This window comes from Leucopleurus acutus (genome assembly GCF_964270905.1).
Source record: "Leucopleurus acutus genome assembly, chromosome: 8".
NCBI lineage: Eukaryota > Metazoa > Chordata > Mammalia > Artiodactyla > Delphinidae > Leucopleurus > Leucopleurus acutus.
In genome coordinates, this window is record NC_139151.1 from 79,145,920 (window position 1) to 79,172,472 (window position 26,553).

At 38.6% G+C, this 26,553-nt stretch overlaps 2 protein-coding genes across 2 annotated transcripts in view; both read right to left on the reverse strand.

Moving 5' to 3' along the window:
• Positions 1–11,505, reverse strand: part of CCDC34 (coiled-coil domain containing 34) — a gene marked incomplete at its 5' end in the record, with an annotated part of 50,626 nt that extends 39,121 nt beyond the window's left edge. Inside the window, 2 exons of the mRNA XM_082843994.1 lie at positions 6,164–6,299; positions 11,051–11,505. Coding sequence (XP_082700120.1) covers positions 6,164–6,299; positions 11,051–11,505 — 591 coding nt within the window. The remainder of the gene's footprint in view (positions 1–6,163; positions 6,300–11,050) is intronic.
• A 3,350-nt stretch (positions 11,506–14,855) lies between these two features.
• LGR4 (leucine rich repeat containing G protein-coupled receptor 4) overlaps positions 14,856–26,553 on the reverse strand; it is a gene marked incomplete at its 5' end in the record, with an annotated part of 96,733 nt that continues 85,035 nt past the window's right edge. Inside the window, 8 exons of the mRNA XM_082843993.1 lie at positions 14,856–17,934; positions 20,937–21,020; positions 21,276–21,391; positions 22,211–22,336; positions 22,591–22,662; positions 24,347–24,418; positions 25,127–25,192; positions 26,201–26,272. Of these exons, the coding sequence (XP_082700119.1) occupies positions 16,658–17,934; positions 20,937–21,020; positions 21,276–21,391; positions 22,211–22,336; positions 22,591–22,662; positions 24,347–24,418; positions 25,127–25,192; positions 26,201–26,272 (1,885 nt within the window). The 3' untranslated portion in view covers positions 14,856–16,657. The remainder of the gene's footprint in view (positions 17,935–20,936; positions 21,021–21,275; positions 21,392–22,210; positions 22,337–22,590; positions 22,663–24,346; positions 24,419–25,126; positions 25,193–26,200; positions 26,273–26,553) is intronic.

Sequence of the window (26,553 nt, forward strand, 5' to 3'; positions counted from 1 at the left end):
TTACCCAAAGCAATCTACAGATTCAATGCAATCTCTATCAAATTACCACTGGCATTTTTCACAGAACTAGAACAAAAAATTTCACAATTTGTATGGAAATACAAAAGACCCTGAATAGCCAAAGCAATCTTGAGAATGAAAAACGGAGCTGGAGGAATCAGGCTCCTGGACTTCAGACTATACTACAAAGCCACAGTAATCAAGACAGTATGGTACTGGCACAAAAACAGAAATATAGATTAATGTAACAGGATAGAAAGCCGAGAGATAAACCCACGCACATATGGTCACCTTATCTTTGATAAAGGAGGCAGGAATGTACAGTGGAGAAAGGACAGCCTCTTCAATAAGTGGTGCTGGGAAAACTGGACAGGTACATGTAAAAGTATGAGATTAGATCACTCCCTAATACCATACACAAAAACAAGCTCAAAATGGATTAAAGACTTAAATGTAAGGCCAGACACTATCCAACTCTTAGAGGAAAACATAGGCAGAACACTCTATGACATAAATCACAGCAAGATCTTTTTTGACCCACCTCCCAGAGAAATGGAAATAAAAACAAAAATAAACAAATGGGACCTAATGAAACTTCAAAGCTTTTGCACAGCAAAGGAAACCATAAACAAGTCCAACAGACAACCCTCAGAATGGGAGAAAATATTTGCAAATGAAGCAACTGACAAAGGATTAATCTTCAAAATTTATAAGCAGCTCATGCAGCTCAATAACAAAAAAAAAACAACCCAATCCAAAAATGGGCAGAAGACCTAAATAGACATTTCTCCAAAGAAGATATACAGACTGCCAACAAACACATGAAAGAATGCTCAACATCATTAATCATTAGAGAATGCAAATCAAAACTACAATGAGATATCATCTCACACTGGTCAGAATGACCATCATCAAAAAATCTAGAAAGAATAAATGCTGGAGAGGGTGGGGAGAAAAGGGAACACTCTTGCACTGCTGGTGGGAATGTGAATTGGTACAGCCACTATGGAGAACAGTATGGAAGTTCCTTAAAAAACTAAAAATAGAACTACCGTATGACCCAGCAATCCCACTACTGGGCATATACCCTGAGAAAACCATAATTCAAAAAGAGTCATATACCAAAATGTTCATTGCAGCTCTATTTACAATAGCTAGGAGATGGAAAGAACCTAAGTGTCCATCATCGGATGAATGGATAAAGAAGATGTGGCACATATATACAATGGAATATTACTCAGCCATAAAAAGAAAAGAAATTGAGCTATTTGTAATGAGGTGGATGGACCCAGAGTCTGTCATATAGAGTGAAGTAAGTCAGAAAGAGAAAGACAAATACCGTATGCTAACATATATATACGGAATTTAAGAAAAAAAATGTCATGAAGAACCTAGGGGTAAGACAGGAATAAAGACACAGACCTACTAGAGAATGGACTTGAGGATATGGGGAGGGGGAACGGTAAGCTGTGACAAAGCGAAGAGAGTAGCATGGACATATATACACTACCAAATGTAAAATAGATAGCTAGTGGGAAGCAGCCGCATAGCACAGGGAGATCAGCTCGGTGCTTTGTGACCACCTAGAGGGGTGGGATAGGGAGGGTGGGAGGGAGGGATACGCAAGAAGGAAGAGATATGGGAACATATGTATATGTATAACTGATTCACTTTGTTATAAAGCAGAAACTAGCACACCATTGTAAAGCAATTATACTCTAAAAAAGATGTAAAAAAAAAAAACTCTACATAAAGTGGGCTTAGAGGGAACCTACCTCAAGAAACTAAAGGCCATATATGATAAACCCACAGGTAACATCATACTCAATGGTGAAAAGCTGAAAGCATTTCTTCTAGGATTTAGGAACAAGACAAGGATGTCCACGTTGCCACTTTTATTCAGCATAGTTCTGGAAGTCCCAGCCACAGCAATCAGAGAAGAAAAATAAATAAGTGGAATCCAAATTGGAAAAGAAGAAGTAATCCTGTTACTGTTTGCAGATGACATAATACTACACATAGAAAATCCTAATGATGCTACCAGAAAACTACTAGAGCTCATCAATGAATTCAGTAAATTACAGGATACAAAATTAATACACAGAAATCTGCTGCATGTCTATACACTAACAATGAAAGAGCAGAAAGAGAAATTAAGGAAACAATTCCATTTACCATCACATCAAAAAGAATAAAATACCTAGGAATAAACCTACCTAAGGAGCCAAAAGACCTGTACTCAGAAAACTATAAGACCCTGATGAAAGAAACCAAACATGACACACACATGTGGAAAGATATACCATGTTCCTGGGTTGGAAGAATCAATATTGTCTAAATGACTACACTATCGAAGGCAATCTACAGATTCAATGTAATCCCTACCAAATTACCAATGGTATTTTTCATAGAACTAGAACAAAAGAATCTTAAAATTTGTAAGGAAATATAAAAGACCCCAAAAAGCCAAAAGACCCCAATAGCAGTCCTGAGAAAGAAAAACAGTGCAAGAGGAAATCTGGCTCCCTGACTTCAGGCTATACTAGAAAGCTACAGTAATCAAAACAGTATAGTATTGGTGCAAAAAACCAGAAATATAGTTCAATGGAACAGGATAGAAAGCCCAGAAATAAACCCACGCACCTATGGTCAATTAAGCTTTGACAAAACAAGCAAGAATATACAATGGAGAAAAGACAGTCTCTTCAATAAGTGGTGCTGGGAAAACTGGATAGCTACATGTAAATGAATAATATTAGACCATTCTCTAACACCATACACAAAAATAAACTCAAAAAGGATTAAAGCCCGAAATGTAAAGCCAGATACTATAAAACTCTTAGAGGAAAACATAGGCAGAACACTCTTTGACATAAACTGCAGCAATACTTTTTTAGATCTGTCTTTTATAGTAATGGAAATAAAAGCAAAAACAAATAAATGGGATCTAATTAAACTTAAAAGCTTATATACACAGCAAAGGAAACCATAAACAAAATGAAAAGACAACCTACGGAATGGGAGAAAATATTTGCAAATGATACAACTAACAAGGGATTAATTTCCAAAATATACAAAAAGCTCATACAGCTTATTATCAAAAAAAAGAAACAACAGAATCAAAAAGTAGGCAGAAAACGTAAATAGACATTTCTCCAAAGACATACAGATGACCCACAGGCACACGAAAAGATGCTCAACATAGCTAGTTACAGAGAAATGCAAATCAAAACTACAATAAAGTATCATCTCACGCTGGTCAGAATGGCCATCATCAAAAAATCTACAAATAATAAATGCTGGAGAGGGTGAGGAGGAAAGGGAACCCTCCTACACTGTTGGTAGGAATGTAAATTGGTGTACCCATTAGGGAGAACAGTATGGAGGTTCCTTAAAAAATTAAAAATTGAGTTACCGTATGATCCAACAATTCCACTCCTGGGTATATATTCAGAACAGATGAAAACTCTAATTTGAAAAGATACATGCATCCCAATGTTCACAGCACCACTATTTCAAATAGCCAAGACATGGAAGCAACCATGAACAACCATGCTCAACATGCTCAACAGATGAATGGATAAAAAAGATGTGGGATATATATATATGTACATACATACACACACACACACACGTGTATACACACATACACACACACAATGGAATATTACTCAGCCATAAAAATGAATGAAATAATGCCATTTGTAGCAACATGGATGGACCTAGAAATTATCACACTAAGTGAAGTCAGACTGAGAAAGACAAATATCATATGATATCACTTATATGTGGAATCTAAAAAAATGATACAAATGAATGTATTTACAAAGCAGAAATAGACTCACAGACATAGAAAACAAACTTATAGTTACCAAAGGGGAAAGATGGGGGAGGGAAAAATTAGGAGTTGGGGATTAACAGATACACACTACTGTATATAAAATACATAAGCAACAAGGATTTACTCTATAGCACAGGTAACTATATTCAATATCTTGTAATAACCTATAATGGAAAAGAATCTGAAAATGTGTATATGTATGTGTGCATATGTATATATAAAACTGAATCAGCTTGCTATACATCTGAAACTAATACAACATTGTAAATCAACCACAATTCAATAAAAGGGAAAGAAAAAGACTGTGACTAGCAATGATATCAATAACAATACCAATAAAAACACCAGCCATCTTTATAATTTGTCTCATTTAATCCTCTAAAACAGGGGTCCCCCAACCCCCAGGCTGTGGACTAGTACTGGTCTGCAGCCTGTTAGGAACTGGGCCGCACAGCAGGAGGTGAGTGGTGGGCAAGTGAGCAAAGCTTCATCTGCCGCTCCCCATCGCTCGCATTACCGCCTGAACCATCCCCCCCCCCCCCCAAATCCGTGGAAAAACTGTCTTCCATGAAACTGGTCCCTGGTGCCAAAAAGGCTGGGGACCGCTGCTCTAAAAAACCCTGTGACCAGATAGCATTATTTTATCCTTACTGTAGAGATGAGGAAATGGAAGTGTAAAAGTTTAAATAAGCCTGCCTGACATCAAACCATAAGGTCCTTCTCAAGTCCTGTGCCCTTCTAAGCAGAAACAAATACTACTGTGTACTTTTCCAGGAATAAATTTGTACTTAGAATACAAAGTATACTGCAATAGGGAAATTGCAGAATGTACTGGCTTCTACAATCATTTGAATCATGCCAAGACTGCCTACCTGGCTAGAAGGCCATCACAGAAAGAACAACTAGTTTCAAAACTGAAATGGAAAATTTACTCCAAGAAGATCATGGAGGGCGAAGTTTCAATTCCAAGGATTTTACAGTAACAGGGAGAGTAATAAATTAGAATAAACTTAAATATGCAACAATAGTGAACTGGTTAACTATATTCTATTATATATTCAATACATTCTAAATATATTTTAATAATCTTAGCCATTTTTAAATGATGCTATAAAAATATTTAATGATACAGAAATATTAATAATGCAATAAGCAGAAAAAAGCAGGTTACAAAAGAGTGATCCTATTTATTAAAAACAAGACATATCCCTCCCCACTCAAATCTACCTGGTTTCTGTGTCTGGATAGAGAGAATTCAGTTGGTCTAGATACTGGAGGATGCCAAACTATCCAAATCTATTTGGCTGCTAGGTTCTAAACAGCAAATGATAAGAGTTCAAAGAATGACAGATTCATGTGAAAATGTATCTCAAACTATTTTTTGAGTTTGGACAGAGTTCAGAGAGAATTACGAATACAAAAATGTCCACAAGTGAGGCAGGGAGGCAAAGAGAAACTGAAAAAACCTGAAAGCCCAGAAGATTCCCATCTCCCAGCACAAACTCACTCTGGGGCACATGCTCTGAGTGATATGGGGATAGATTTCCAGCCTCTACTTCAATTTTTATTTCTCTTAAAAATTTTACCAAGTATATGCAGCTGACTTTAGTTAAATGTACATATGGTGACACTATATGAATATACATTTGCACATGTTTTTTTAAAATTTACATAGAAGAAAATGTGGAAGGCTATATGCCATAATATTAACAATAGTTATGGGGAATTCCCTGGTGGCACAGTGGTTGGGAGTCTGCCTGCCAATGCAGGGGACACAGGTTCGAGCCCTGGTCCGGAAAGATCCCACATGCCGTGGAGCAACTAAGCCCGTGTGCCGCAACTACTGAGCCTGCGCTCTAGAGCCTGCGTGCCACAACTACTGAAGCCCGCGCGCCTAGAACCCATGCTCCATCTGCAACAAGAGAAGCCACTGCAATGAGAAGCCCGCGCACCACAACAAAGAGTAGCCCCCGCTTACCACGACTAGAAAAAGCCCAAGTGCAGCAACCAAGACTCATTGCAGCCAAAAATAAATAAATAAATAATTTTTTAAAAAAACCACAAAAACAAACAATAGTTATCTCCAGGGGACAAGATTAGAGATTTTCATTTTCCTAATTATGCTTAGCTGTATCTTCCAGATGTTCTTATAATGAACATGTATTATTTCTCCAGTAAGTTATTAATATCAATATAGCAAACTGATACAAGAAAATGCAAAAAGTCTGTTGTGAGGGATAATAACAATAACATTTTAATTTTGACAGCAGCTCTACTTTGTGAGCTCATGGACTAAATAGAAAGAATACTGTCTAGTTTTACCTCTAGAGCCTTCCGTTGCAGACGGTCACGTTCTACTTTTTCTTTGCCAACAAACCACACTTCCCACGGTGTCAGGCTGCTTTCTGGTAACTGCACCTGTTTCTGTTCTTCTTGGTTATCTTCGGATCCAACCACACTATTGCAAAAGAGAGGATACTACAGCACTTGTACTCAAAACTCTTTGGCTTAGCAGTCAAAGTCACTTAGCTGTACAATGGAAGCAGAATTCCACAACATATTTATAATACTGTGATTTTTATATATAAATATGCTGAATTAATCATATATAAATATACACTTGAAAAACCATGATCAGAAAGTCCAATGTTTGAATTAGTTTACCCTTCAGACTGCCTTTGAATTCTCTCATGTTCTAAAATCACACCCAGTCCATTTGCCTCAATTACAACAATTTTTTTTATTCTTAAAAATCTTATATCTGGACTACTAATTACAACACATGTTTCTAGCAAGATCCTGGAGCAGACTTTTCCCTTTTCCGCCTTTAAATACTTCACGAAGGGAAGAATACATACCTACACAGCAAGGATGGTAAAGCTAATGTGGTAACAATTAAGGTTTTGGTGTGAAGGGCAGACAGAGTTCTTTACACTCTCAACTTTTCTGTAAGTTTGAAATTGTTTTGAAATAAAAAGGTATCAAAACTATATGGTCCTTGTATTCTTTCATGTTTTGGTGGACTCCCTTTTGCCAGTTCTCAGATAGGGTGTCCACAGCTCCCCAGAGTTGGGTTACCTCCTACCATAGTCTCCACCACGAACCTCTGTCAGTCTGTCTCTTCTGGGTATGTGGAAAAGTAAGCACTCACTCAAGCTCAAAAGAAGAGGGGAGGAGAAGTACTGTGAGAACATACATACATAAAGAACACAGGGCCTTGCCCAGATACACAAGCCCCATAAAGCAGGAACAGCTGAACCATGAGCACGCATGGAAAGAAAGCTTGTTCAGGACCCGAGGCAGCTCAAAACACTACATTATTATAGACTCAGCCCCTCTTTGTCTCTAACATTCCTGCTTCAGGCAACCAACTGCCTCATCCACTGCTATGCTCAGCTTTTTCTGCCTTGTAGCTTCCATTTACTTGTTTTTTTCTGCTGTTTCTTCATTCATCCATGTCATTATGGAATTTGTATTCTAGTGGGAAAGGGACACTGTTGATGTGTCATTTATTTCCTATATCTTTCCTTGTCAGTCTTGCAGAGCACCACCTTACCCTCCCGGAGCTTCCACTGTCACTAGGTGCTGATGAGGCCTGGATCGGGCATTCCAGGCTAAACCTTGCCCTTCAGCTCCAAACTTTCATTTTCAACCATCCAATAGACAGCTCCACTTAAATACCAAACTCAACCAGTCTAAAACAAGTCGAATCATCTACCACCCACTCACTACCCTCCCCAACAAGAAGAATCTTACTCCTCCTCTTATAATCCTACCTCGGGGAAGAGTACCAACACCCACCCAGTTAACCAAGCCAGAAGCCAGATCTTTGACTCCTGCTTCCCGTCCACATTTGGTACCTCTAGGTCCCACACCCATATAATCACCCCATCCTGTCTATTTTACTTCTTTCAGTTTTCTCAAGCCATTCTTCTCTTCTACAACCTCACAACTGCTGTCTGGTCATAACCGGCCTTTCTCCCTCCATTTCAAACTATTCTCCACCGTTGCCAGATTCATCCTTCAAATGCATCCTTCCAACATGTCACTCCCCATCTCAAAATTCTTCAGTGCTCCTCTGCCCATAGGATGAAATCCACACTCCATAGTCTGACACCCATGAATCGGCCCTGCTTATCTTCCAGCCTCTTCTTCCACCAATAGCTGATCTGGACTCTACGTTTCAGTCTTATTGAACTTAGGCACATTGATGAATATGCCACGCCCTTGTGCTCTGCAGCTTTGCTTAAAATTCTGAAATTCTTTTCCTCCACCTCCACACACGGCCAAAGTAAGAGTTTAGATTTGGGAGTAAAACATTTGGGTGAATCTCTACCTGCTGCTTCCTAGCTATGTACATTTTTTAACCTCTTTAAGCCTCCGTTTCTCATCTGTTAAGTGGAGAACATAGTAGTGGCTACCTCACAGGTACTGTGGCATGAACGATCCACACTACAGCACTTACCTCAGTTCCGGGCACTCAGTAAGCATTTGGAACGTGTCAGTTAGTACTACTAGGAGGAGTATAGCTAATTCCTACTCTCCCTTTAAGATTTAGCTCAGGTTTTAACCTTTATTGCCTCATTCTGCAAAAAATCTGGACTAAGTGCCTTAGGCTTTCTGTCACTTGTCCATCTCTGCCAGAAACCATGAATTCCTAAGAGACAGAAAACATGTCTTAACTCATTTTTTATTTCAAGAGTCTAGCTTAGAGCCTAGAATATAGTAGGCTTCTAAGAAATGTTTGTTGAAAGAAGAAATCAGTGAGATCAGTGTTTTCTTTTTAAAATGACACTTTAAATATTACATTTCTTGCCTCATCAGTTTTAACAAATATATTCAAAATGTGTGGCATATATACTACAGCTCTACTCATAATCAAGAGAGGCTTGATAAGCAGCTGTTTATGACCAAGACGTTTATTAAGGCACGGGTTTCCTAATGGGTTTCCAGGATAAAGCTGAACAAACAGCAGGCCCAATGCATATTGTAAAAGACTCCAGGAAAATATTTCTCATTATCTTGTCTGAAGTCACCTGTGAGCTTTATTTACCGCAGTGCTATCCAACACACCTGAAGGTCAGTGCGTCCTCTAAGCACAGCTCTATACACCGAAAATACCTGCAGCTCAACCCCATCATGTGCAGCTGATGCCTGAGTCTATCCCAAGAAAGCCTCACCCTATTAGTTTTGCCACAGTCGGATCCCTGTGGCAGGTGAAGGATGGAAAAAAAAAAAGGCATAAAATTCCACACTCTGGTCCACAAGAGGATGCTCACCGCTACAGCTCAGGCACCTGCCCTCTTCATCCCATCACCCCCAAACTGTCAGGGCACCAACTAAAGGTGAGAGGTAGGGAGGAGGAATAAGGAAATGTTCTAAACACTTCTCTTTCCTGAAAAGAAGTGCTGGGTTTTCTGAAGCATTTGAAAACAATCACCACAATTATCTGTTCTCTAGGAAGTGGGAAATAGGCATTCCTTCAGCATATGTTTATTGAACACCTAATAAGCATCTGACACTTGCCACACACAGGCCTGACAATTCCTGCATTCTCTCCAGACCACATCTTACCTATTGCCTTGATTCAGAGGGGATGAACTGTGATAGGAAGGCAGCTATGGCCCTGGGGTGTTACCAGCTCATTCACGCTTTGGCTAAGGTTTGACATAAATACTACTGGCTCCTCCTGTAATGAGCTCTATTTGGTCAGGGCTTTGGCTCTTGGAAGCTAATGCAAGGTCTCAGTAGCTGAGCTGTAGTTTTCATGGCCATCATTCCTTGGGTTGCTAAACTGTCTACATTGCTTAGTCCTGCTGATTAGGCTTAGAAGGTACTTTATTTTAAAATTATTTTTAAAATCATTTATTTTAAAAATCACTGAGACCAACTCGATCCTGAAGAATCTGTACAAAGGCCCACATGAAAACGGACTCCTGAAACTTTCTTGTTGTTACAACCAGTCTGGACAAGTGGCTTGCTTGGTCACTCTTACTGATCTCCATTCCTACCAAAGTACTAATGTTTACTTCTCATTCTTAAGAGACTCACTGTTGTAACTGTGTATGTGAGTCACTTCATACGGTTCCATATTCCATTTACTCACTCTGTGTATGCATGTCTTATAGCAAAGGGGTTTAACTGGTTGCTTACACATAAAGCATGGGTTCTTTGGTCTGTATGTCTTAGATCTCCTGTATTGTGCCTTGTGCAGCTTGACAATCAGAAACTTGTAAATGCTTCCTTTAGATGACATAATGAGTCTACCTCTGAATGGACCTGCATCACTAAGTCTGTCCCAGAAAAAGATATTCCTGCAGGGATAGGCCCTTTGCTCCTATTTCTTTATGCCCAACAACAGGCACGTAGCATAGGGAAGAGAAAACATGAGCAATATACCTTGGGACTAGGCCCAGCTTTGCTAATAACTAGGTGTATGCCTTTGAATTAGACTTTTTATTTGTATCCTGAGCCAGTTTTGTTATCTGTAAAATGAGTGGCTAGATGTAGGCTTTAATTCCATGAGAGTAAAGACAATGCCTATCTTGTTTATGGGCCCCATATGGCACAAACTGTTTGCCGAATGAACTGCAGATAAATAAATTAAGATGGCTTTAATAATCCCTTTGATTCTAACATTCTCTGATTCAATGACTTCTTTTCTACTGTTAAGTGCTCAGAGCAGACCCAACATTGTCTCTGGATGCTGAAGTTGACATTGCTAGCCTCCAAGCTTCAGCTCTTAATCTATGACATAAAAAGTATACTGCTTACTACAACATACTTCACTGACAATCAGACTGTTTTCAAAATAGCTCCAGGTATCACTAAGGTGCAGTCAACTACATTTTGGTGTTAAGGGTTTGGACAAGAGTTCTAGTGTCCCCAGTCTGTTTTCTGAGTTTTCATAAAACTCCTGAAATTGCAGCAAAATTTTATGTTTAAGACTAGGTGCGTTTCTCTGGGGAGCGAGACTGTAGGAATCATCACATTCTCAGGAAAAAGGATTAAGAACGATGATAAATCTTTGGTCATGTGTAAGAACCGGCCCAGACTCTATGCGCCAAAAGCAGCAGCACCTGTGGATGCAGGTGCCCGTGCAGCCTTTGAGAGGGAAGACAAGAGGGTGTTTGGCCGCCAGAAGAAAGTACTTAGAAAGGTCTAAGAAATCTTGAGAGGGGCTGTATCGGCCGGCGGCCTCGGGTTTACCTGGAGCACCCCTGTAACTCCATTCCTCTCAGGCTCTCCACCTTGTCCTCTGAGTCATGAGCATCTTCGTTCACATCTACCTCCTCCTCCCCGTCACCGTCGTCGTCGTCAAACGGGAAGCTCTTGTGGCCGAGGGGAGACAACAGCGACATGGTGGAATAGCCGCAGCTCAGCGGCGGCGACAGCGAGCACACCTCCACCGCCTCTAGCCCCTGACCCCGGGCGCCCGCCATGAGGACGGAGAAGGAGCCCGAGGAGGGCCGAGGCCTGGACCTGCAGTCGGCCAAGAACCGGGAGTCGGGAAGGGGCAAAACAACCCCCCACCGCCCCACAGCCCTCATGGAGCCCGCCAAGTTCAAACCGGCAGGGCTGCGGCGGCGGGGACGTGCTCTCCCAGCAGGCCCCGCGCGCGGCGGCGCAGCCAATCCGGGCGGGCGCTGACTTTGCGTTGCCATGGCGACGCGTGGAGGCCGCCTGGGCTTTGTCCAGCCCTGTAGAAGGTGGCTTCCGGCGCCCTGCAGGCTCTTGGCAGCCCTCCCTCCTCCCTGGCCTGGACCTGCGCTGCTTCTTCTGACTTAAACCCGCGCTCCGCTCACGGATAAGGTCCCGCTCCCGGCTGACAGCTTGGAGGGCCCGTCCCTTGTTTGCTGTGGTTCATTCGGTACAGGAAATGTGCTATCACTGAGTAAGGCAGATATTTTGAGGGGGAAAAGCAGGAGCGAAAACTAACCCCGTATCATTACAAGGTCAGGGTTACAAGGATCAGCCGTGATTTCTCTCAGCACACGGCCACACACGGCCGTATTTTAGGGGGTGGGGGGCGAACATTATCCAAGTTTAGAGGTGTATCTGAAAATGCACTTTTGGTACAATCTTTCATTGTTTTTGGTAGCCCTTCGTCTGCCTAGCATCTTACAGGAACTCGTTTGTTTAGTGCATATGAACATCGGGGCCTTTCTGAAGGCTCTAGTGTACTACGGTCTGTGCTAAGCACTGGAGATATATAAAATACAAGCCTTGCCGTTACAAGCCGTTACAAGCTCCTCATTCTTTTGTGGTGAAGAGTCATACCGTTAAAATATTCTGTTATATGCATTTTGTGAGGAATGAAAACATTTTGTGGGACTTCAGAAGGAGTACTCTCCTCAGGGATTGGGGATGGGGATGAAGGTGGTAAGGAAGAGGTGATAGATACTAAAGCTGGTTCCTTTATTCATGCTGACAGAACTGTGTACACTTCTAAGTAAATGGGCTTTATCCAGCTCATAATGCATATTGCTGTAGAAATATCACACAATGAAAACTGACAATGGCTAAAACAGCACACAGGATTTGTCACTGACCAAAGAGTGATATGAAATCTTCAATGAAATTTAGATCTGCAAAATTTGACACCAAAGAATTACAGTAGAAATAATAGTAACTAAGGGCAATCCAGAAGACAGAAGCTATGGTTAATAAAATATGACATGGTTAAAACTATTTAAATGGAATGTAAGTTTTGTTAAAATTTTCAGTAAAAACAATGAAAATGGAAGAAAACTAGAGCAATTTAAATGAGTGATAGAATTGATGGAGGAATAAAATGGCTTGAGTTTTCATTCTGTATCCCAATTACTCAATATTGGTGTATCTGGTTAAAACCTTTTAGGAGAGCATCTCTCGAATCAATAACAACAGCATCACCCTGGGCCACTTTAGGGCTTCATAAGGGGGTAAACTTGAGAAGCTATTCCCAACAAACATCACCCCACATTACTGAAGCATAGTAGGAAAAAAACCCACCAAGTTTTAGTATGTAAAGACCTGTATTTGAATCCGTGGTTTTCCTCTTATTTGCTAGTTTTCCCTAAACAAGCTGTTTTGCCTTTCCAAGTTCTGACTTACTCCTCTGTAAAATAGGGAAATAATCTATCTCCCAGTCATATTTTATTAATTCTCAAAGCTTCTAGCACAGGACCAGACAAGAGAAAATGGTAAATGGTAACTTGTATCATTTAAACTCCAAAACTGTTCCACTGTAACCTCTTGCTATGGGATCTAAAATGTTTTAAACAAATTATGCCCTTGACGCCTCAGAATCATCATCATGACCAACTACTGCATTATGCTGTAACAATCCTGGAGCTAAGAGGCTAAGAGCTGCTGGTGCTGGTGCTTGAACATAATCAAGTCCTGTGGTCTCCTTTCTTACAGCGCCTTTTCATTACTGGGACAGAAACAATAATCAAGTTTGGTTGCATTATATAAAATGTATAAATAAGCTCGAAAGAGGGCCTCTCCCCTTAAGTTTCAGGGTATTAACTTAGTAACTTCTCTTCTTACTACTCATTTATTTTCACTTTCACGCTATATTTGAGATAATTCCTATTTTTTGCTGGCTTTGTAAACTTGTGTAAGTGAAGAGTGACCCTTGCTTGAAAATCTCTGTTTCAAAAATAACATCATTATCAGTGAGTCCTATTGCAATATATGACACAATTTAAAAAAATGTATCCCTGGACATATTGAAATATTTTCAGATGAAACAATTAGTTTTAGGTTTGCTTCAAAATAATCCAAGGAGCAGAGGGATTAGAGAAGGTGAGTGAATGGGATGAAGGGGAAACAAGATTTACCATGTGCTGTTGACAGCTGCCAAAGCTGGATGTTGGGTATGGGCAGTAAGGGCCTAGGGCATGGGAGGAGGGGTAATTATAGTATTCTACTTTTGGTTATGAGAATTCCAAACATATACTGAAGTTTAAAACAAACAAAAACAAAAAACATCTCAAATTAAGGGGAACTGGGTGCTGGTTTGGGTTCTAATTTGCCTGATGTGTCAGGTATTCACTTAAATTTCATTAGGCCCTCTATTTTCCCATCTGTAAAATGAAGTCTTGATGACTGTGAATACTGGATTATTTCTAAGCACAATAGACCCTTCTTATCCACAGGGGATATGTCCCAAGACCCCCAGTGGACGCCTGAAACTGTAGATAGTACCAAACCCTATGTATACTGTTTTTTTCCCCATACAGTTTAATTTATAAATTAGGCATAGTATGAGAATATCTGAATTGCCAGCATCACTATTCTCATGCTTTGGGGCCATTATTAAGTAAAATAAGGGTTCCTTGAACACAAGCACTGAGATAGTCAGAGACAGCTACTAAGTGACTAACAGGCAGGATATACTGCACAAAGGGATGATTCGTTTCAGAGTAGAACAGCGCAAGATTTCATCACACTACTCAGAAGGGTGTGCAATTTAAAACTTATGAATTTTTTATATCTAGAATTTTCCATTTAATATTTTTGGACTGCGGTTGACTACAGGCAACTAAAACTATGGAAAGTGAAACCTCAGATAAGGGAAGAAAGGGAGGACTACTGCATTTGAGCAATTGGCTATAACTGGAATCATGCAGTTTTTAAAATAAGTTGCTTTTAAATAAGATCCAATTGATGGTATCCTCTTAAATTTCACAGTGTGTTTTCCGTGAGTATGGTTCAGACTTAAGATAGAATAAAACCTCACTTCTAAATTTCAGCAAAGTGTTCTCTCAACATTTCTTCTAATACTCTTAAAAATATTTTACTTCAATTTGCTTAGTTTAACACTCAGCAAATTCATGAATATATCTAGTATAAATTAAGGCAAAATAGATTGCTTTCCAGAAACTTTAATAATTAAACACACTGCATACAATATTGTATTTCCTACCATATGTATAGCACAGTTTACCACACATTTTAGATATCTGCTATTCTATTTTTTAAATGAATGCAATGAAAGTATTCAGTAACATGACTTTTGAAAAGAAAAAACTTTTGGCTAGATGTTTTTACCAAGTTATGATTTAATATTTATCAGATGTGTAAATATACAAACATGATAGCAATTTTTAAAACTTGTGAATAGTTGGCCTTACAAAATTACAACACACTGTAAATAAATCCCTCCCACATTTTATACAAACTACATGATTTTGATATACAAAGATTCTGTTTTTATTACACTGACAATATACAACCAAGACTATTTACAATGCAAAAAGTATATAAACCACAATTTAACATTCTGCTACTGGCAGCCACTATAGTTTAGGAGGTAGCTTTAATTAAACAAAATGAACAGAAGCCACATTTCCCAACTTGTGTTCTAAAAATAATTTACATAAGATAAAAATTCATTATATGCACAGTATATACAGTTTAATTTTTAAACTGCAATCTAGCTTAATGTCTTTTAGTATCTCCTGAACAACTAATATGGCAGTGGGTTTGCTACTGATTTAGCATATTGTTCAAAACACATATTGAACCTTTATAACTTTAAGACTTCCACATAGTGAACATGTCAGAAGTCCATAGGTGAGAATCAAGTAAAATTTTTGATTTTTAAAGATATACGCCTAAGCTTTATGCCTTTTATTTTCTCCTTAGTGACATATTTGGCTTGTCAGGCCTAAGCTTTATGCCTTTTTTTTTCCTTAGTGACATATTTGGCTTGTCTCACAAGAACACCGTTCCTGAGCTGTTGCACAGGCTCTTGTAAATCAAAGTAAGGGGGAAAATGTATGGCAGCTTCCATATAATAGTATAGGTTCAGGAGAATCCAGCTCACTAATAAATGTAAGTGCTTTGTGTCATAATTACTCCCAATTTCTTCCAACTAAATGAAATCACTTGCCACAATTTACTTTCTGTATAATTTAAACTATAGGTAGATCACAGACCAACAAAACTGGAAAATACTGATAGCTCCAAGGATATTAGGACGTGTTTTATCAATGAGAACATTACACGGAGCCATCGAATCCCTCAGATACTATTGAAGTCCCATGTAAGTAGTTTAGCCAAATCTACTAATTCACACAGCAATGAGCCCTTTACTTTTTCCTAATAGTGTGATCACAAAACACTGAAGAAAAAATTACTGTGATTGAAACAAAGCAGTGTATAATGACTGAAAACAAATGTGTTCGGTTATTCTTTTAAAATCTAACAGTTGTTAATATTGTTTTAAAAACATCTTCAGGTTTTAGATTTAAATCTCTTAAACAATCTCTATTATGTCAGAGATAGATTAGACAATGCCAGACGATGATGCCTACGTGCACTCTCAGAGTCCTATCTGGGAAACAATCCCTTTTTTTGGCCCTGCAGTAAGTTGTCCTGAGATTAATGATGAAACATTAGGTAAAATTAGCAAGACTTTTTCTTCAATTATACAAAATCACCATTTAAAATATTCTTAAAAAAATATTAACAGCTGTTCTTTATCTTGTGCTTAATTCAGAAATAGGTATAAATTTGCTTCTTATGGATCAGAAAAACCTAACGCTATATTGCTATGATATACATAGAATCTTTTTCAAGTTATACATTTGTTTCAAATAGACTACACATTGCTTGGACACTGCATTTTTTCATCCATTGATAGTTTAGGCACTTGTTCTTTGCAAAGGTCTGGTTTAAGAAATAAACTGCCGCCTTTCTCCTTCTTCTAAGTGACACCAGGCAGTGATCACAGAAGTGCTTCCCAGATGAGAGATCAGACTAGTTCATTCTATAAACACTGTGATTTGGGTTGATGGGGGAAACAGTCACAAACACACTGATTCAGTCTTTAACTCTTGGGAGATTGTAAGCATAGCGCACCAAAGGGAATCCTCGACTCTGATAGAAGCAGGCTCGTCCACAGGCCTGCACCTGGTCAGAACTGTCCGAGACAAAGGAATCTTCTTCATCTGCGTAATCAGAATGGGCAGACTGCGTGCCACAGTCGGACCAATAGCCGTCCGGTCTTTGGCAAGAACCCACTGCCAAGGCAGGACAGCTGTGTGATTTTATTAAGTGTTTGCAGGACACTGGCTTGGTCAACAGAAAGGATTCACAGCAGTCACACACAGTCAGGTTACCCTGCAAGTGTGAGTACATGCCGCAGTCATAGTAGAAATCCTGTTCCACACAACCAGCTTGGCTGCTGACGGAAACCGACACGGATCCGTTTTTCTTGGTAATATGTCGCTTCAGTAACTTCCAGTCTTCTTTAAACTTTGGGTTGAAGAAGACATACAGGACTGGATTCAGGCAAGCAGGCAATGGGAAAAATATCAGAGTAACAGACTTCATTATTTCGGGGCTGACAGAGATGGCAGTGATCAATGGCGCAAACGAGAAAAAGGCTACGGGGCAGAAAAAGATGCAGTTGGTGAAGATGAGCCAGGCAACATGCTTAATCATGCTAGAATGTGAGTTCTCTGAAAGGTCTTCTTTTTCCAAGTTGCAGTAGAGTTTAGTGTAGATGATGGCCATTAATAAAAATGCTAGTGAGTTTAACAGCACTAAGGTTACGGTAAATCCCAATGATGGGGTCTCTCCTGTGGGAAATGGCAAGCACAGAGGTGATGCAGAATATTCCCCTCCATGGAAAAGGGGAAAACAGCCTGCTACTGCCGCACCCAGAAGAGCAAACAGGGCAGCAATCCGGAACTGTCTGAGATGATTGCTTTTCCCATTTTTCATTATATCTTTTGCAGATAAGCTTCTTTCGACGGCCGCTAACATTAATAAAAATATGGCACTCTCTGAGGAAAAGACGGCAAGAAACCCAGCTATTTTGCAGCCACTGCCAATCTCCCACCAAATGCCAAATTCGGCAAATCGGCCCCAGGACACAGCATCCAGGAAAGTTAAGATGCCGGTATAGGCTCCCATGAATAAGTTAGATACAGAAATCAAGCCTATGAACAGTTTGGAGGAAGGCAGTGATGTACAAGATGCAAATGTTGTTAAAATGACAAGCAGGTTGAAAAGGAATGCAACCAAGAAAATGAACCACACAGTAAGACGGATCATCCAGCTTCCCAGTAAATGTTCACAGGGCTTAAAAGCACCTAAAATGAAAGAGAGAAAAGACAACTTATAAAAGACCATATTCCATATGATATGGCTTGAGAGAGAAACTAGAATAATTAATCTACTACAAATTGAACTGATCCCAATTGAAAAGATTACCGTTTCTTTGATATTTTAGTCATTGGACTGGGCTATTTAAAAATTTATTTTAATATGTTATTTTAATATATATTTATTTCATTTCTTTTATTAACTATTGGGCAAACCATACAATGATATTTAAAAGAAAATTTTCACTTTTTCTTTTTTTTTTTTTTTTGTGGTATGCGGGCCTCTCACTGTTGTGGCGTCTCCCACTGCAGAGCACAGGCTCCGGACGCACAGGCTCAGCGGCCATGGCTCACGGGCCCAGCCGCTCCACAGCATGTGGGATCTTCCCGGACTGGGGCACGAACCCATGTCCCCTGCATCGGCAGGCGGACTCTCAACCATTGCGCCACCAGGGAAGCCCTTCACTTTTTCTTATACCTAAGTTAATATACATAGCACAGTGTCTAGTACCTGAAAGGTACTTCATAAACTGAGGGCTTGCAATCAGATATACTAGAGTTTGAGTTTGGGGTTCATAACTTGCTGCTCGTACTTGAGAGGGCAACTTAAACCTCTAAGAATTTCATTTTCTCACTTGTGGATAATAACACCTATTTCACAGTGTTGTGTAACTTAAGTAAAATTACATACACAAGGTACTTAAGCGGGCTACTGGGTACATAGTTGTACTTCAGTAAATGTCAGGTCCTTTCCTTCTTCCTTCCTAGTTCCTAATATACTTTATACTAATTGTATATTATATGTATGTGCAATACATATATTTTTTACACATTTCTTATAGCTTTCAAAAGCAATCTGATGAAGCAGGTTAAGATAGGTATAATTATCCCCATTTTTCATCCAGAGAAACTGAGATTTCAAAGTGTTTGGTTGACCTGACAGAGGTCATTCAGACAGTATGAGAGCCAAATCAATGTTACACTAGTTAACACCAATGTTAACTAGTAATGTAAAACTATGTCCAATAAAACCCTACATAACAAACTAGGATTGCAAAAACTAATTTAGTAGCTGAGCTGTATGTTCTAGCAACTGACTGGCATGCTAGTTATGTCCCAAATGACAACTGTTTTATTTAAAAGTTAGAGAAAACAGGGAGATCAGCTCGGTGCTTTGTGTCCACCTAGAGGGGTGGGATAGGGAAGGTGGGAGGGAGATGCAAGAGGGAGGAGATATGGGGATATATGTTTATGTATAGCTGATTCACTTTGTTATACAGCAGAAACTAACACAACATTGTAAAGCAATTATACTCCAATACAGATGTTAAAAAAAAATAATAATATTTAAAAAATAAAAGTTAGTGAAGAAAAACAGAATTTTGTCTACAGAGCATAAGAAAACTATGTACTGCAACTGCCCAAAAGACACGTTCTAATTTATGTTTCTAGATTGTCCTGAAGTTTGATACATCCCATAAAGCAACTTAATCACTGAGATATTCACAGACCTAACAAACCAGCTCTGCACCATTTATATGGATCTCACTCAAGAAACTTAAAAAAAAATTTTTTTTTTCTAATTAATTTTTTTATTCCCCCGTCAGGGAAGTGTTAAGAGGAACCTTTCACCTTTATCTCTGTATCTGAACTCTTCCTTCTGCAAGGAACAAAGAGTAGCTAATCCGACCTGGGAGAACAGGACACCCTTTGGAAAGTGTCTGATTAGTGGGTGGAATTACTTTCCCTCAAAAGCCTGGGAAGCTGGCTCCACCCAGTCTGTCTTCGGAAACCTGCTGCTTCCTCGAGTTTTAAAAGAAGGTTCCTGCTCTCCACTTCCTGCTTCTGTGTCAGCACATGGCTGTCTCTGTGTTACTACAAGTGAGTGGAGTGGAGGAAGCAGACCTGCACTTCACTCCTATTGCCACCTGGGGAGATAAGCTCAGACCAACTTTCCTTCTGGTTGACCCCCAAGGTTTAAAATCAGTGTGGAAGAAATGGAATCTCTGCATATTCAAGTTTACACTCCCCTTTAATAAAGACGTTCCCTTCCTTATGTACATTCTCCAACACAAGAACCCCAGCAGGGCAAGTGACCCCTTAATTTCTACTAGTCAATACAGAAACTAAATAACTGCATAGACATAAATGATTCTTGTTAATCCCATTCACTCAGCTGATCACTTTAAGATTATTCTCTACACCAGGCACTCTGCTAAGTATTAAAAGAACACATACACAGCCTCTGAGGAAGCTCACAATTCAGTAGTAATCATTAAAGAATCCATAATATTTACGATTCTGAGTTATAAAATTAATGTCCAGATCATCCTGTGTGATCATATTAAAGAGGAATCTACTTCATAGCACACAATTTAGCCATTATTTAAATTTTTCTTTAACAGTAAAATTCTAAATCCATCTTCTCTGATAGATTAGGCAGAATATAGTCATGACCAATACGTGGTGTCAATTTAATAACTTTCCCAAGTCTACTGAAGTTCAATGAAATAAAACAGAAAGAAACGTAATGGCAACCCGCTTGTTGCAACTAGACAAAGCCCGCGCACGGCAACGAAGACCCAACGCAGGCAAAATAAACAAACAAATAAATAAATTTTCTAAAAGTAATGGCAAGGTTCATTAAAAAAAAAAAAAAAAAAAGGATAACACTAAAAATCCTTACAGACCAGTAAGAACTGGACCTAGGGTTAAAGTTGCATGAAGAAAGAGCCTCTCCATCCTCAACGTGCATAACTCTCGTCTGGGGAGCTTGTTAACACAAAGATTCTGAGTCACTGGGTCTGGGCCTGAGATTCTGCAAGGGATGGCTAAGCTCCTTGTATACAGACCACACGTTGAGTCAGGCCTTATGAAACCATCTAGTCGCACTCCTGTTACAGAAATCACCTCTATCCCTGGAAGTTTTAGGTATATTTGCCTAGTGTTTGTTTAAAGCGAGAAACTGCAGTCAAATGTGTTAGGCTTACCTGTCGAGGGTGTACAGTGGATAATGATTTGACTGTGCTCCTCCTTTTCAGCACTGCTGGTGACAACTGCTAGGTCAGTGGGACCTGAATATATAACACAAACTGTTTAATTCAAGGTTCAGGCAGTTCAAAAGACCCATCTTTTCCTGCAGTCTTCTCTCTTATACATGATGTAAGTTCAGCTTGCACCAGGCTTAATAACATATTAAAGATGTCAGGAACACAGTACACAAAAGCCATTTTTCTCCACAGATTTCACATTGATCCTTTGCAAACTGATTACAATAACAGAGACTTTGATTAATGCTGTGTTCTATTTTCAAAAGTTCATGCACTTGCCTTTATCCTTTGCCACACTGTGATCTTGGAGGCTGTTATCTTCTGTGCTTGAATGTGCATAAGAGTCACAACCCCAAAATGCACAACACTGATAAGCATATGGTACAGATAAAGACCTGAAAAAAATGGCAAAATCTATACTGAAATACCAACCTCACAGACATGCTTTTGTTCTGTAAAAAGTAAATACTTTAAGCTGGTCATTATCCGCTCTGGACTTAGTTTCCTCATCTGTTAAAAAGCTCTGGTATCAGATGACACCATGAGTTTCTCCATTTATATAAGGTATGCTTTTAAAAACAATTTGAATCAAGACATCTTTAAAATTTAATAGCAATACTGCAATTTAAAGTAAAATCTTATCAGACTCCTTTTATAAATGAATTAACCACACCCAATTTATCATATGAAACTGGTAGTTTCATTTAAAATTAATGTCCCAGGTCATCTGTGACTTTACACCATTAAATGAATTCACTTTGTTCATATAAGTATAATGAAAATATTTATTCTCTTCTCCCATAATAATATTCCCAAACCCTCTCTCTACTATATCTAGTAAGGTCCCCTCTCTAACTCTAACGTCTCTGTAAAGTATTATCACATTGTGTCAACCTTCTGTAGGTTCACATGTGCTTTCTGCCATCTTGTTGCAAATGACAAATCCCACTATATACAAAACCATTCTGATGAAGGGCTAGATTATCTCTTTGACAGCAACATGGTCTGCAATTCATGTCCTCAACAACTATGGACTAATGCTCATGTTCTATTTTTTTCCAAGTTTGTGAGGACTGAGGTTGAAAATACTCTTAAATGACAGCCTCCCAGAAAATCTGGGAACCACAGCAAAAAAAAAAACAAACCCCAGGACACTCTATAATCTGGAGGTTTACCAAAACTTCCACAAAAAAGAAAAATAAGCAAAAACACACCTGAGATTAACAAAGTCTTTTGCTGCTAAGGCTTCTTTCAGCTTGAAGTTGCCCACAAGTTTCAGCTGATTTAGTCCATTTAGGCCTTCCGTTGGAAATGAAGTTAATTCATTGAAACTTATATCTCTAAAATGTGAATAAGACTCCAAATTAACTCCTAAGACACAAATCTGTACATGCATTAACATCACAAGTCTCAGAGCTCTAAGAGGAAGTTTAGGTGTGCGAAAACCATTTCAGAAGCTGCCACTACATCGTAGCAGGTTAGCATTTATACAAGGGAACACTAAAAAGAGAAAATGATTTGGGTAGGACAATGCTAAAACACAAGTTTCTGCAGACTATTCACTACTTTCATGATATTGCTGCATGAAACTTACAGGTTAGTTATTGACCCAAGCTTGGCAAAAGCTCTGTCGTGAATTTCATGGATCAGGTTTCTACTCAGATCTCTGCAATTATAAAAATAAAAGTGTTACTCTTTTGAAATAAATTCCAAATGCAGACTACACTTTAGAATCTGCTGTAGTCACAATATCCCTGATAAGATAACAAAGATCTTTAATCTTGTTCAACAACATTTTTAATGTTTATGTTAAAGTCCTTCCCTTCACAGCCAAATATTTCTTGGAATGTGTTCCAGGGAGCAGTAATTCTAACTGGCATCTGTTTCAAACAGTTGTGAATTTTCTCCACCTTATCATTCTGATACTAGTTCAGAAATATAAATGATATGATATAACTTCTGGTACTATTAACTAGGTGAGGAAAAGCACAGCTCCTGACAAAGCTGAAAATAAAAACAGGCTTCAGGTTATTTGCCTTCTCAAAGGTTAGTGATAAGGCCGTGAGGGAAGACAAATAATCAATATGCAAACAAGAGCATTCCAGAAGGGCTTCAGATATCATTCTTTCCCCAAGCAGGAAATAAAAACCATATCAACACCAGGGCCATATACTATATTCAGGAACACACCCTGAGGAATTCTGATATTACAGAATTAATAAAACAGAGACATAATCTGCAACCACACTTACACGGAGCCTTAATGGAAATTTAAAGATAGGTTAAATTCATTCCATGACACATCTCCTGGATAACAGGAAAATTCGACAGACTTGGTTCCAAATCATGAAAAGGCCAGCTAGCTTTTCATTGTTGTCACTTATCAGCACTCTAGAAGTGATGGCAGCTGGGAGCCAGTCCCCTTCCCCACTACTGCCCAGACCCACAGGAAGCCTGTGAGCAACAAGGAAAGGTCCAGCAACCCAACTACCAATAAAGTATTTCTCTAGTAGACACATGTTTAATTTCTTAATGGGGATCTACTGGAAAACATGATTTTAATATATGTAATTTCACTTCACTGTCAATGTTTCAAATTCTTTTCTGTATAAAAAGAAATTGTTCCCTATTTAGTGTATTGCGTCTTCTGCAGTGCATGAAGGCCGTGACATGGTTTGTCTTAGTCATCTCTGTATTCCCAAGTGCTCAATAGAGTACCAGGCACAAATATGCACTCAAATACAAATCACTTTTTAAATGAGTGCTTCTACTGCATATTAGCTGTGTTTGCCATGATAGGTACCCCAGTGCAGGGGTCAGCAAACTTTTTCTGTAGAGGGCCAGATAGTAAATATCCTTCACCTCTGGGGGTCACACGGTCTCTACTGCAACTATTTGACTATGCCATAGTATGGTGAAAGCAGCTTTAGGCAATTCTTAAACAAAAAGTCAGGGCTGTGTTCTAATAAAACTTAATTTACAGAAACAGGAGGCACGCTGGATCTGACCCACAGGCTATAGTTTGCCCACTCAGCCCCTAACAAACTGACAAACTTCATTATTATAACTTGAAAACACACAAGGTACGTTTCTCAAGCTATACACGTTACACTTTTTCACTCACAAATGGGCAATCTCATAAATTAGCAATCTCATAAATTAGCTAAGGTGAAAAAAATGCTGAAAGGAAATTATTTATGAAGTACCATGTGGTAAAGTTTGAAAAACAATATTTATGCATAATAAATCCTAAATTTAAGTATATCTACTAACATGGGAATTATAATGATACATTAATTTACAGTTTAATGAAAATTTTATTTGTCTCTAATAATCACAGAGGAACTTACAGAATCCTTAGGGATGTTAGGCCTTGAAAAGTATCTTCCTTTATTTGGTGGATCTGATTCCGTTGCAAAGAACTAAAAAAAGAATAAGAATTAAAGATAAAAGAAAGAGGAAAAAAGCAAGAAAATATTTTCTATTTTGAAAAATAACATTTCTTAATTAAACTTTTTCTAAGTTTAAACATTCATTCATGAGTAACATTAATTGATCTTGTTGAAAGTAAAAGGAACTGTTGTTTCCTCGTCTAGAAGATGAAAGGGTTAGACTAATTGGTATTTCACCCAAAATTACACTGAGAGTTAAGGTACACTATCTAAATTCCTCACCAACTCCACACAGGAGTGCCAGCAGGAAGACAACATAGTGTGAAAGGACCCAAGACGCAACCATACCAAGTACCACAGAAGGAAGGTCAGAGGAAGGAGGAGATAAAACATGGGAGTATAAGTTCCTCCCTTTCCTGACCTCTCAGTCAACTCCCACCAGAGCTGTCCTGTATAGCTACACTGTAGATATCCACATCTGGACCAGTTTTTTGTTTGGTTGGTTTTTCATATACACCACCCTCCTCCCATACCATCTCATAGAATGCCTGATAGACAGGTGCCCGATAAATGCTGGTCACATGAACACACCTGGTACCATTGGACATTTATTCATAGGAACACCTGATTATGTGAATTTCTAAGATCTTAATATGAAAGCCATTTATTTACAATAGGAAAGGCTCAATGAATTAACAATAGACCATAGAAAAAAGAGTAAGTCAAAGACCAACTTACATTTCTTCCAGAGCATGGCAACCATTAAAGCTGGGAAGGTCTTTTATATTGTTGTAAGATAAGTCCCTTAAAATAATGGAAATTAACAAATTAATTTTATCTTATCAGAATACTACATTATGAGAGCTGTACTCAGAAGCACTGAAAGCATTGCTAAGATCTGTAATAAAGAGATATGGCTGAACAACAAAAGCAACTTTTTTATTTTTACCCAAGACACATAAGCTTTCTAGAGCACCTACCTCAGTGACAGAACAGGCTTAAGACTGGCAAACTTCAAGTACATAATGTTGAGTATAGACAATATAAAATATATTTTAAAACATTAAGAATATACAATAAATATGAAAAATACAGTGCAGAAAATATATAAAAATTATGTCCAAATGGTAGAGTTACGAGTTTTTTAATTCATATTTTTATAATATTGTTTATACCATAAATAATTTCTATGTTGTTATTGAATTTAAAAGCTGTAAGAGGAGTGTTATATGTACTCACATTTTAAAAAATATTTATAGTAAATAAAAAATTGGGACTAGTTAACTCTGTTAATCCCATGCAGCGTTTCCTCAGTGTTATCATTGTGTTTGATACTCCATGACACCATTTGATTACTTGCTTGATCAGTCAGTCATTTATTTTGTTACTATCTCTTGCCACTGAATACTTGTTAACAACTTAGTAACTTAATTGTTTGTTCTTGTGACAACTTTACATCCTTTATTTACTTTTAATTTCCAGGGCAGCTTAGAGATTTTGGAAAGCTCCATGCTTAATTGGTTCCTGATCCAAGAAAGACTGGGGCTCTTACTTGGGTTATGGATGAAAGAGCAGCATACAGACAGCTAACTCCCCTGGGGCAACCAGAATAAGGATGAGGAGTCAGGATAAAAAAAGAAATCAAGGAAGCGGGATACTAAAATTCCTGCTCATTTCCATGAAGGGAACCAATAAGAAATAATTATACCTTAACGTCGCCTAATGAAAAGAGTTCATTAAAAATAAAACTCAACATGTGTGAAGTACATAAAACAAAGAAAGGCAGGAGAAGGGAAGAAGAATCCAACTTACAAAGTCCTAAGCATCTTCTGTTCTTGGCACAAATTACTGGATATGCTGCTTATCTTTGTACCAGTCAAGGTCCTATGGAAAAACATGGTCTAAGAAATGATTCAAGTTGAGATGGTAAACGAAATTCTATTCTCATATAGAAACATACATGTTCACATACTTGCATATGGACTAGAGTCTATGTGTCCCACTGCCTAACTACTCCCTAAAGTAAGGCACGTGGGAAGAAGAATGAACCCTCAATACCCATATTATTTTCATAGTAATGCAGAAGAGCTTGTGGCACGAGAAGTTAATATTGTCCAGATGATAAGCTTGAGTTCTCATGTGGACCAACAGAAAAAAATGAATCC